Raw genomic sequence first — 13739 nt, forward strand, 5'->3', positions numbered from 1 at the left:
ATGTTATAGCAGACATGAATGGCACAGAGTGGGAAGTGTACCATTGATGTTATATCAGACAAGGCAAAAAGTAAGTAGTATACCATTGATGTTATAGCAGACATGGCACAGAGAGGGAAGTATACCATTGATGTTATATCAGACAAGGCAAAAAAAAGTGGTATACCATTGATGTTATAGCAGACATGGCACAGAGTAGGTAGTATACCATTGATGTTATATCAGACAAGGCAAAAAGTAAGTAGTATACTATTGATGTTATATCAGACATGGCACAGAGAGGGAAGTATGCCTTTAATCTTATAGCAGACATGGTAAAATGGTGTTAGTATTCCATTAATTTGCCAACATAGCACAAATAGGGAAGTATGGCATTGATGTTCAGACATGGTCATTTAATTGTTTTATATATACAATGGACGTACAGCGATAGCACAATGTTGGTAGTATACCATCAATGATATGGTAGACATAGCACAACAAAGATTGTATACCATTTATGATACAGAAACATGGCATTAAGATGTAGTTTACCATTGGAAATATAGCAATATGGCATAAGGTTGGTAGTACACCATTGATGATCGATCTGGGAGTAATTTTTATGTCATTTATTAACATGCCACAAAATGGGCAGTAAACCCAAAGTAGGAATGCTTTAAAAAATAGTTGCAGTTTTAGTTAACTAAGATGATATTTATGAAACAGGAAGAAAGAACTATGATTCAATCTTTATTACAGATGTGATTGAGGATATAATGACATTTTTCCTGGGGCTGTTCACTTCATTCCGGGTTCAGATGGGGGTAGCCTTCACAGAGCAGACCATACAGATATTTATGGGACTCTTTAGCAAGTATGTTATTGGTGGAACCGTATTTTACATAATGATAACTATTTGGTAAAACCGTCATAAATGTATATGTTACAGTTTATTCTTATCTTTCTTAAAATAGGAGTTGCTTTAGCACATCAAGCAATTTGTTGTATCTTATCTCTGAAGACAGGTTAGTAATGACTCTAATTATGGGAGTTTTTTGCTCTAAGCAGCCAATTGTATAAAAGTGGTTGCCCCTTTGTCCATCTCTCTGTACTTCTGTCTGTCCAGTACACCCTTGTACTGATGGGGTTGCAATGAAACTTACAGCATAGACAGAGAGCAATGTGTACTAGTGCAGTGGGGAAGCACCAAAATCCTACCTTCAGTAGTTGCTGAATTTTCTCCCCCTACTTTTTTATTACGAACTGATAAGGAAGCTGCTTTTCAGGACCTTAATTTAAAAAGCTTTGAAATGATTTATATGAAACTTGGAATTGAGATAGATAATGATGAGATGACGTGCAGTGAGCTACCTTTAATCCTACCTTACATAGATACTTAATTACCTACCATGTTTTTGTAATTATTGGTGCACACACTCTTTTGTAGGTAATAACTTAAAAAGTACTGATTAGATTTCAGTGAAACATGAAACAAAGACTGGGGAGGAAACACAACCTTACCCACTGTCATTGCTAAATTATTTCCTCGGTTGATTTTCACAGTATGCATTAATAAGGAAGCTGCTTATCTGGACCATAGCTAAAAATCTACTTAAGGGATTTAATTGAAACTTGGATTGTATATAGAAAACATCGGGAAGAAGTGCAGTACGCAGGAGCTTTAATCCTACATAACCATATTTTTATCCCCTTTGAGGTATTACCATCAATTTAATATACAGATAAATTTCATCAGGGCTTTTAAAAAATTTGAACCTCAAGCGGTCTGGGCGCTCGTAGAATCAACCCCACCCCTTAAACCAAAACACCAACAAAAAAAAACACCTAAAAGTAAAAAGTTCGGACACTTATAATTCAGACACACATAATTATAATATATATTTATTTTTGTCATACACCCAAAGATTCATTCATATTTGTAGTGTAATCAAACATTTCGGCCATGATTTGAAGGTTCTCAGACGTCAAGTATTGATTATTAATTCTCCAATCGTATGGTTTTTTCTAACCAGCCTAGATGCAAACATGGTAAATACAGTAGTTGGTTATCCAGTGTAGTGTTAAGTGGGATCATGCGGTATTCGACTGACCAATTTATATTTTCATGTGTTCTGTTTGATCTGCAGCCAACATCAACAACACCTTTCAATACCTGTGTAAATAGGTTAAACTCTCACAGGTGTTTGTTTGGATTGCAGTTGATGGGTCTCACATTAGGCATGATAAATAACAATAGATTATTGCAGATAAATTAATGTAATGATTACTGAAATGAGTATTGCAACCTGCCATTTAGTGTCTATATTTGCAAAGCCGGATATTAAGAAAAAAAAGTTTTTTTAACGGAAATGGAAAAAATAAAAATGGGAACAATATCCAAAAAAGTTGCATTATATAGTCAGCAAAATGTGTCTGCTTTGATCTACAAAGTGTTTGGACCAATTACAAGCGTCTGCCAATTAGGAGATATCAAGTGTTCTTTGTAGCGAAATAAAAGCAGCTTGAACAAATTTCAGACCAATTTTTTTAGCTCACCTGAGCACAAGCTGAGCAATTATGTTCAGTTTATGTCCGTCGTTTGTCGTCCAGCGTCAACAATTGCTTATAAATATCATCTTCTCCTAAACCACCTGGACAATTTTGATGAAACTTTATAGGGATGCTTCTTGCATGGTGCTCTTTCAAAATTGTTCAAAGATATTAATTCAGCGCAGAATTCTGATTGCCATGGCAACTAAAGCGAAAACTGCAAAACTCTTCTTGACAAAAACCATAAGGCCTAGGGCTTAGATATTTGATGTGTAACATTGTCTTGTAGTCTTCTACCAAGTTTGTTTAAATTACGCCCCTGGGGTTAAAACTGGCCCCCGCCCGGGGATCACAAATTTCTTACATACTTATATAGTGAAATCTTTGAAAATCTTCTTGTCTGAAGCCGTTAGACGTAGACCCGTGATATTTTGTTTGTATCATCATATAGTGATCCTCTATCAAGATTGTTCAAATCATGGCGCAGGGGTCAAAACTGACCCCAGTCCAGGTGGCAAAAGTTTACTATATTATCTCCCTTGCTGTTGGAGCTTACTTTTGGAATTATTGTCTATTTTTAGAAACAAGGAAATAGATCCTATATTTTATGCAATCTTCAAAATAGTCACTTCTAAGGTATTTATTGTTCTTTTTGTAGGTTTATTGGTTAAAGTAATTATATTTCTTTATTTTTCATAATAATATCTTTTTACTCAATAATGAATTTAATAATCAGACTTTTCCATTGAACTAGAACATTGTTCTGAGTTCTGCTATCTAATATTTTGCTTTAATAGTTAATAAATCTTGTATAAGGCAGATTTCACAAAAAAAGCAATTATTTGGCCCATTTGCTTTCATTTATTGTTATTGCATGTCAACGTCATATATACAGCAATTGCCTTTCCCAACCCAATAAGAACATCTAATAGAAGTGATTTGTATTAAAATAATGAAAATATTGTGTTAAATAAGGTAAAAAAATGTAAAAATATGCCTATATTTAGGACAAAAAAGACAGAAAATCTTCCCGGTACCAATATACCACTTTTTTGAGGATGCTTTTCAGTAACATCTGGTAAGTATTTTATTCTTGTCTGTTGAATAATGTTTGCAAGAAATGTTAATTGAAACAATAATATATCTAAAATGATTGCATTTCGTTCGTAATATACTTAAATTTTCGGTAATTGCGCATGGTGATAACAGACATGATCCACTGCTAACTGTTTTAAGCCTAAACACACCTTTATTAAATCACTGAAAACAAAGACTACGTGTCCGATAAAAACAGTATTGCATGTAACAAGAAATTGGTCATTCCCGATCATAAAGTTTTTTAGGTCTAAAAATGTGTTAATGTTACACAAAATTGATTCTGTCCCATTTTAGCATGACGATAGCACCTTTTCTATTCGTGAATAATTTACACCGACTGAGGGTTAACATCCGGGTAGCGATTACTTTTATATTGGACTGGTTCACAGTTGACATTGAAATGATAAAAATAGTGGTGAATACCGTTGATAAAAACTTAATCCAAGTTTGGCTCATTCTGTCCTTCGATGTAACATTAACATTATGTCACGCTAGCATTAAGACAAGCGCTTAATAAAGCAAGAAAATCGTTGAAATTTGATGACTTTCCCAGAGTCAATTATTCGAACATAACAATGTCGTCTGTAAACTATCGTTTGTAAGTATTCATTCATTAGGTACGTAGTTTATATTGAATTCATACCGCTTTTGTGTTTGATATCGTTATTTATTGGACAGAATTAAGAATGCAAACGTTATAAAATGGACAGAAATATAGATGATAACGTGACAAATGGACATAACTGCAAATGTTACATTGGACAGAAACCTCCTTTTTTTTATAAAACACATATTAATGTTTTGTTTTTTGTCATCCATTGTATGCTTTTGATACAAGCTTAACTGTTTAATACTTAATCTGAATTTGATTAAGTAAACTGAATGCTTATGTTATAATTGGGACAGAAATATGTTTGCTAATGTGACAAAAGGACTTTTCCCCTAATGTTACATAGGACAGAAGCAGAGTTTGACATCACCAAGAGAGAATGCTTGAGATGAAAGTCAATATTTGTATGCTCATTTTGTGATTCATTGTGTTTCTTATTTGACAAATCTTATTTTCGACACAAACTTGTGTTATATATTGTATCTTTACCTTATTTTAGTCACCTGAATGCTAGTGTTACATTTCGGACAGAACAATGTGTGCTATTGGACAATAGGACATCTCCCCTGGTGTTACTTTTGGATTCCTGTTTGACCCCCCCCCCCCCCCCCCCCCCCCGAGTATATAAAAGTTTAAGAACATTGTTTCTGTGCTTCTAAAACTGTTCAATCTAGTGACTGTTTTTATTCAATTTCAAACCGTCCAAGATTAAATTAACTGAATGCCAGTGATAACGATAAATTAGTTAAAGGCCTAGTTTAGGTCCATTTTCATAATAAAACATTGAAAACTGCACAGCAGGTCTTATCAGATTGGAGATCTGATAAGATTTTTTCTATTTTCCCTGAACCCCACCCCTGGACCTAGGGTGTGTGGTTACAATTGACTGGTGCATTATGACCAGTGGTATTGTGGCGCAAGTTAACGAACTAAATGTTGTTCCATGTGGAAGGAGTCTGATGAATAGATTTACAGATAATAAATTGACGTTGTATTCTTGTAGTATTTCAAACAAAACATGTTTTTTGAATGTAGCAAAACAATAAGAAGTGTTAGTAAAAGTAGTATCTAAAATGATCTGTTGCTAAAAATTTAAAATGTTTGAATTTATGGCATTTACGTTCGAGTGTTTTGTTTTAGTTTGTAAGATTGTGAAGACAGCTCTGTGAATTTAATCTCTCAAATCTGCTCCCTTGGTAGAAAACATTACGTATTGTGTTAGTTTTGTGAGGCAATGAGAAAGTACCCCTGGTGGGGATCAAACCAAACCCACGACTTCTTGTGTTAGAGGCAGACATATATAACTTAGAACACTCTCATATCTCAACAGAAAGTATGTAATAATTTTATTATCTCTTTCTGAACCATACCCTTGAAGACAAGAAGATGATGTGTAAATCGTCTGAATTGTTTGACTGTTGTCATTTACTTACATTAAACATTATTTTATAAGAATTGTCCTTTGCTGTGTCGGGTTGGATTATATGCAAGGTTACTGCGGGTGGGGTGGTTCTTGTTACAGGTTTTAAAGTTCTGGATGTTTGTTTGCCTTTTTTATGATAAGATCTTTTGATCAGTGTTCATGTCACTCTGTAGGCATATACAGTTCGGGGTAAAGATTTCTGATCAATCTCTAATGACACTGTGTATATGTACACAACCTCTGTAAATGGATCTTAATCTAATCTAGTCAATTGTAACCACGCCCCCCCCAGGTCCGGGGAATAGCGGGGACTTTGACTTTCGGTCCAGCAAACCCCGGGTAAAATCCCCGCCCTGCGGGGACGAACTGATGGTAAAACCCCGGCCAAATGCCCCCCGCACCCCAGAGACTCTATATAAGTCAATATCTCCGCTATCTTGGCACTAAGACAAAACCACCGCACTCACACGGCCATGCGGGGCCACCTGGAAAGTAAAAACACGGCCCTTTTCCCCGGCTATCCCCAGTATACCCCCGGACCTGGGGGGCCGTGGTTACAATTGATTGGTGCATAATTGCCTAATTGTCTTATCAGATCTCTGATCTGAGTATCCTGCTGCGCAGTATGGGATATTTTAAGATAGAAATGGACCCTTAATGGCCCTGAGCCGATAAACTTACCGGTAAACACAGGAAATTGGCCCCTACTGTCAAACCAGTGTGATTAGAAGGAGATGCACAGCAGGGGATTATCATGCCAAATATTCCTTAAACTAGGCCTTAAAAGGGGGAGGGTCACTTTTAAAAGGCTTAAACCAGGCCTTTAAGACACACAACAGTCTGATCTTTAGTTCTATTGTTGGTTTTTCGTATTGGAAGTTATTCTATCCAGATTGGTATATTTTTTTACGAGATTGTTTAATCAAACTGCTGCGGGAACAGTGTTTCCAGGATTCGTCATTCAGTCTGACACCATATAAACTTAGGTCAGCAGTGTATTTATAAATCAGCATTAACAAAACTAGTAGGAACTATATGAGAAGCAATAGAATTATATTGTAACAACAGGTCATTAAAATCTCAAATGAGTAAAACATTATAACAACATTTAAACTAAATGAAGAGTCAAAGAAACTATTTTCAACTGTAGAAGCTCATAAAATGTGTACGTCTGTCACACTGCAACTTCGTCAAATCTTGTATGATTATTATGATTTTTTTGTGATTATCAATTGACTGTGTTTATCAATCATTTATATAGTTTGTTTTATACTGTATCAAGCTCAAACAGTCTGTGGTAGGTCTGTATTTTATTTTGTTGTGAAACATTCTGTCCAACTGCTAATGTGACATACTGCTAATGTTACTCATTCTGTCTTGTGGTAACACTAGCACATACTCGCAATTAGCAATTTATAATATATATGTTTAATATCAAAGGTAATGATAATTACACCATACTAGAGACATTTATATTACCACAAAAAAACATTTATGTTTATAGCTTATCTGATCTGATATAAAAAGAAAACCTATGTTTGCAGAAAACATTTTCTGTCTTGTTGTCCAATTAGGGTTTGTTTCAATAAATTTATTTGAGAAAAACGAAACAATCTTTATTTTTTGTCTGTACAATCTGTTTTATAGATAAATAAACCATTTAGTGCAAGACAAAATACTTCTTTGGATCAAAATATTAAAAAAAAACAAGTTTTTACCGGCAATATTGTAACACTAGCACAAATGGTATGGTGATACAAAATTCTTTTTTTTATAAAAATGCATGAATAAATCATTGCAAATGTTCTAAAATATGATAGATAAGAAATTGCTGTAAAAGATTATGTTGAAATCACAAACCTGCAATAAATTTTAAAAATCAATATTCGCTGGGAACTTTTTGGTCACCAAAACGTGAAATCTGCCATAAACATGTTTAATGAAGGAAAACTATGAGGTGTATGTTAGAGTAATAGAGTAATATTCTTGTCTGCTCAGTGTGCAGCTATATCAAGTCCTGACAGTCTAAGAGGGAAGGTGAGGTTTTCTGTAGACTTACATAGGGAATTCTTGAACAACTACTTATCTTGAACCACCAGCCCAGACCTTAAATAATTTGTATGTCAATTCATATTGTTGTCCTCTATCAAGATTGTGTAAGTTAGGTCCCTGGGGTCAAAGTCCCATCTCTTTTTTTTACCTGCTTTCTTATTTTTGAAGCTACAGCAAAAAAAAATTGGACCGTGTTCACAATTTTGAAAACAAATGACAATATTGTGCTTGGATGACATTGACTGTGACTGTGACCTTTTGACCTACTTTCTTATTTTTGAAGCTACAGCAATGAAATTTGGACCATGCATAGAGTTTTGAAAACAAATATCAATGTTGTTCTCGAATGACCTTGACTGTGACTTTTTGACCTACTTTCTTATTTTTGAAGCACAGCAATGAAATTTGGACCATGTGTGCAGTTTTGTAAACAGATATCAATGTTGTCCTCGGAAGACATTGATTGTGACCTTTTTACCTACTTTGTTATTTTATAAGCTTTATAAGCTGCAACAATGAAATTTCGACCATGTGTGCAGTTTTGAAACAAATATCAATGTTATCTTCAAATGACCTTGACTGTGACCATTTAACCTACTTTACACAAAACAGATGTAGTCATGTAAAATGGGTTTCACCAAGCACGTTGGGAATAGAGCTTACTTGCTTCCAGAGTTCGGATTCAGTGAAGTAGCTCATCTAATGATTGTCATCTTATCAAATTTACAGAAAATGTGAGTGTGATGTATCACTTAGAGGATGAAAGATTCAACTTTCATACAATAGCAGTTTACACATTTACCTTAAAGCATTTACCTGGAGAACAATATTGCAAAAACTGATGACTTTAAGACTTAGATGACTTTAGGTCCTAGTATGTTAGAATTTTGTATTTATTATTTGCAGAGAGCAGCTTGCAGAGACCATCAGTCATGAGAGTAGTGCAGCTCACAGAGTTATTGAAAAGTGAGTTACCTTGGCCTTGTCATTTTGCCTTTGTCTCAGTTTGTGGGGCATAGTAGGTTTACTTACCTCTGAGTACTGTATTTTAATTTAAATGTAGAAAATATGGGACTTCCTTTTGAATCTATGTTACTCTTACTGTTTTTCTGCTGTTTTCAGGTTTCTGAAAATTCTTCAAATCATAGTTCAAGAACCAGGCTCATCATTTAAGAGATTTCTTCCCAGTATTATCAACATCTGTTTGGACTACATATACCCTACCATAGCTCAGGTTAGGGAGCTTGATTTGTTGAATGGATCTCTTTATAGATGCGTTTAGCTTATTTCGAAAACAAATGCATGAAATAAAGTAATAAATGAATAACAATACTGCTGTACGGTATCAATAGTGAACAAGTTTAAAAAATCCAAAATCTGTACCCTTTAAGGAATGTTTCTTTTTTTCCTTTAGGAATATTTTGTAGAAAGGTATGTCCAAATAGTTTGTGGGCGTTCATATTTATAGAAATATTATGCAGTTATTGCAAAATAAATGTACCATTTTGTTAAGCTATTTTTTACACTTAAATGACTCGAAAGAGGCTTCGTGAAATATTGAAAATAATACAACATTGAATATAAGCACTGTATGCACATCATAGCCACGCTGTCTCAATATCTTAATTACCTATCCAATATTTTATTGCAGTTTTAAAACAAAAGATTCCCTATGAAGCAAGCGTACATTATTTTATATGAATAATTATATATTACATATTGACATCTTCACTGATTTAAAAAAAAACTGTATTACACACCGACAACCAATAATTTCAGTAATTATTGATAATTTTTATTTAGTGTTGATAATTGGTGTGTAGGTAGCTTATGTGAAGAGATAGCTTTGGGTTGCTTTGAAGTGGTCATGGGCCAAGGTCACTGTTACTTAAAATAGAAAAATGGTTTCCACTCAATAACTAAAGTAATAATTATGCCCCATTTGAAGTAGAGGAGGTTTAATGCTGTGCTTATGTCAGTCGGTCGGTTCGTCCGTCTGTCGTTAGACCAAAGCTTGTCTGAGTGATAAATCAACGATTCCTGGACCTTTGGCTATCAAATTTGACATGAAGGTTGGTCCTGACCAGTAGATGACCCCTATTTATTTCAAGGTCATTGGGATAAAGGTCAAGATCACATTGACCCACATTGACCTTTAACGCAAAAAGGTTGTCAAAGCTTGTCTCAGGGATAACTTAACAATGCCTGGACCTAGGATCATCAAACTTGACATGAAGGCTGGGCCTGACCATTAGATGACCCCTCAAGTCAATGGTCAAGGTCACAGTGACCCTAAATGTGAAAAGGTTGTCAGAGTGATAACTCCAAAATGCCTGCACCCATGGTCCTCAAACTTGACTTGGGGGCTGGGCCTGATTTTTTTCCAAAGTCAATTTTGTGCCGAAATATCTTTGTTTACATTTCCATTCAAAGGGACGCTACTTACATTGATTTAAAGATTAATTTTTATAACAGCAGTAGAAAATCTGGTACAGTTAGCTTCAGCAGACAACACTAAAATCAAAGTGGTTGATTATTTTAAAGTTTCAAAATTGTACCTGCAGTAAATATGTACCATATGAAGTGGCTTCATTGTGTGCTGTTGATATGTGAAGGTGTGAAAAACTCCCTCTATATCTACCTTACAGCTGCAGGCTTACAACCAATAGTACAAATTGTTGCAATGACAGTGTTGTTCAACCCATTATTATTTATGTTTGAAATACTTAACTTAGGTGTTGAGAACATTTAAGGGGGCATTTAAGGGAGTACAATATACCGCTGTTCCTTATTCAATTTGTGTCAACGAGAAAATAATTTCAGGGGAGAGCTAAATCATTGACAGATTTAAATTGTTGTTAATAAACAACAATTAAGTAATAAATAGATTACTTAACACATTATTGCAATTAACTATTTCTGTGCTTTGAACCATTTATGTACATGTATTATACTATTTGATAACCTTTGCCATTTTCACGATTCAATAAAATTCATCAACACAAATATTGCGGCTGCGAATTTTGACAAATGCGGCGACTAATGAATTTGACATTTTTTTATTGCATCCTATTTGCCATATTTCAGATTTAATGTTCTTTTCTTCATTTTTATGCTCCCAAAGGTGGGCATATTAAAATCGCACCGTCCGTCCGTCCGTCCGGCTCTGTAACTTTCCCTTGTATGGACAGATTTTAAAATAATTTGCCACATGTGTTCCACATACCAAGACGATGTGTGGCATGCAAGACTCGTGTCCCTACCTCAAAGGTCAAGGTCACACTTAGTGTTTATTCACAATGGAGTGCTGCATATAAGGCCATAGAGTATAGGTTGTCGTGTCCGGGCTGTAACTTTCTCTTGTATGGACAGATTTTAAAATAACTTGCCACATGTGTTCCACATACCAAGACGACATGTTGCGTGCAAGACCCGTGTCCCTACCTCAAAGGTCAAGGTCAAACTTAGTGTTTATTCACAATGGAGTGCTGCATATAAGGACATAGAGTATAGGTATTCATGTCGGGGCTGTAACTTTCCCTTTTATGGACAGATTTTAAAATAACTTGCCACATGTGTTCCACATACCAAGACGACATGTTGCGTGCAAGACCCGTGTCCCTACCTCAAAGGTCAAGGTCACACTTAGTGTTTATTCACAATGGAGTGCTGCATATAAGGACATAGAGTATAGGTTGTCGTGTCCGGGCCGTAACTTTCTCTTGTATGGACAGATATTAAAATAACTTGCCACATGTGTTCCACATACGAAGACGACGTGTCGCGTGCAAGACCCGTGTCCCTACCTCAAAGGTCAAGGTCAAACTTAGTGTTTATTCACAATGGAGTGCTGCATATAAGGACATAGAGTATAGGTTGTCGTGTCCGGGCTGTAACTTTCCCTTGTATGGACAGATTTTAAAATAACTTGCCAAATGTGTTCCACATACCAAGACGACGTGTCGCATGCAAAACCTGTGTCCCTACCTCAAAGGTCAAGGTCACACTTAGTGTTTATTCACAATGGAGTGCTGCATATAAGGACATAGAGTATAGGTTGTCGTGTCCGGGCTGTAAATTTCTCTTGTATGGACAGATTTTAAAATAACTTGCCACATGTGTTCCACATACCAAGACGACGTGTCGCGTGCAAGACCCGTGTCCCTACCTCAAAGGTCAAGGTCACACTTAGTGTTTATTTACAATGGAGTGCTGCATATAAGGACATAGAGTATAGGTTGTCGTGTCCGGGCTGTAACTTTCCCTTGTATGGACAGATTTTAAAATAACTTGCCACATGTGTTCCACATACCAAGACGATGTGTCGCGTGCAAGAATCGTGTCCCTACCTTAAAGGTCAAGGTCACACTTAGTGTTTATTCACAATGGAGTGCTGCATATAAGGACATTAGAGTATAGGTTGTCGTGTCCGGGTTGTAACTTTCTCTTGTATGGACAGATTTTAAAATAACTTGCCACATGTGTTCCACATACCAAGACGACGTGTCGCGTGCAAGACTTGTGTCCCTGCCTCAAAGGTCAAGGTCACACTTAGTGGTATAGGTTGTCGTGTCCGGGCTGTAACTTTCTCTTGTATGGACAGATTTTAAAATAACTTGCTACATGTGTTCCACATACGAAGACGACGTGTCATGTGCAAGACCCATGTCCCTACCTCTAAGGTGAAAGATACACTAAGTGTTTATTCACAAGGGAATTCTGAATATAAGGACCTAACAGTGTAGGTTGTCAAGTATGGGTGGTATTTTTTTATGTTCAGAGGCAATTTGAAATAACTTGCCATATGTATATTACACGTAAAGGCAAGATCAACTTTTCATGTACTGAACTTGTTCGTAGGTCAATGTCACATTCGGGGGCATTCGTCACATACTGTGACAGCTCTTGTTTCATGCATTTTTTTGCCTGCGTCCTATTTACACTAGCATCCTATATTCATTAATTTACAGTATTCACTGCTCAGCTAAGCAGGAAGGTGGGCTATTGTGACCTGTCTATATCTGATGTCTGTCATCCATCTTCAACAATTGCTTTAAACATCTTCATTTTCTTTTCTCAAACTGCTACTAAATTGGGCAAGACATATTTTGTGTGGCATCATTTAGTTGTCTGTTACGAAGTTTATCAAAATAAACCCCTGGAGTCAAAACTCGGTCACAAATTTGCTATAGACTTATATAGAAAAAGTTTGAAAGTTTTGGGAGGGGGATCTTGTCCGGCATTGTTTGTCATTCAACCTGTCAGTCTGTCCATTCTTCTGTCGGTCTGTCCTTCCATCATTTGTTTTCTGTTGGGAACCATATCTTGGTATGGATTGGTCAGATAATATTCAAACTTGGTCAGAATGTTCCCCTTGATAAAATCTCAACCACCTGTAAATGTGGGTCACATGGGCTAAAAAACTAGGTCACTAGGTGAAGTCATAGAAATAAACGTAACACTAGAGACATTATATTTGGTCCAATATCCATGAAATTTTATCAGAATGTTTTCCTTGATAAACTCTAGGATTAATATGAAACTAGGTCACGTGGTGTCAAAAACAAGGTCACTATGTCAAATCATAGAACTTACTAGACGCAAAATGTTTAGTCCAATATTCATGAAACTTAATCAGGATGTTTACCTTGATAAAACAAATGACTAGATTGAAACATGGTCGCATAAGGTCAGAAACTAGGTCACTAGGTTAAATCTTTTAAAAAAACATGTCCGAATCCAAATATTGGTATAGATTGGTCAGGTTTTGTTCATACCGTTACCAGGATGTTCCCCTTGATGTTATATTTGTAGTCTTAAAAAGAGGGTCACATGGGGTCATAGGTCATAAGGTCAAATCATTCCAGTTGTCATGAAATTTATAATCAGAATTTTGATGGTTAGTTTTTAACTAGATCACATTGGGTAAAAAAATAGGTCACTAGTTTGAAACCTAGGGAACTCTGAAAATCTGGCCTTTATGAAATATTTTATTTGTTTGAAACTATGTAATGTGGGGAAGGT

General features: G+C 35.7%; 1 protein-coding gene across 3 annotated transcripts in view; it reads left to right on the top strand.

Moving 5' to 3' along the window:
• LOC128218349 (exportin-6-like) overlaps positions 1-13739 on the top strand; it is an 86158-nt gene that overhangs the window by 63069 nt on the left and 9350 nt on the right. For all 3 annotated transcript variants that reach the window (XM_052926001.1, XM_052926010.1, XM_052926019.1), the window contains exons 18-20: positions 742-856; positions 8622-8681; positions 8838-8949. In XM_052926001.1, the coding sequence (XP_052781961.1) occupies positions 742-856; positions 8622-8681; positions 8838-8949 (287 nt within the window). The remainder of the gene's footprint in view (positions 1-741; positions 857-8621; positions 8682-8837; positions 8950-13739) is intronic.

The sequence above is a fragment of the Mya arenaria genome, chromosome 2, assembly GCF_026914265.1.
Source record: "Mya arenaria isolate MELC-2E11 chromosome 2, ASM2691426v1".
In the NCBI taxonomy this organism is placed as follows: Eukaryota; Metazoa; Mollusca; class Bivalvia; order Myida; family Myidae; genus Mya; species Mya arenaria.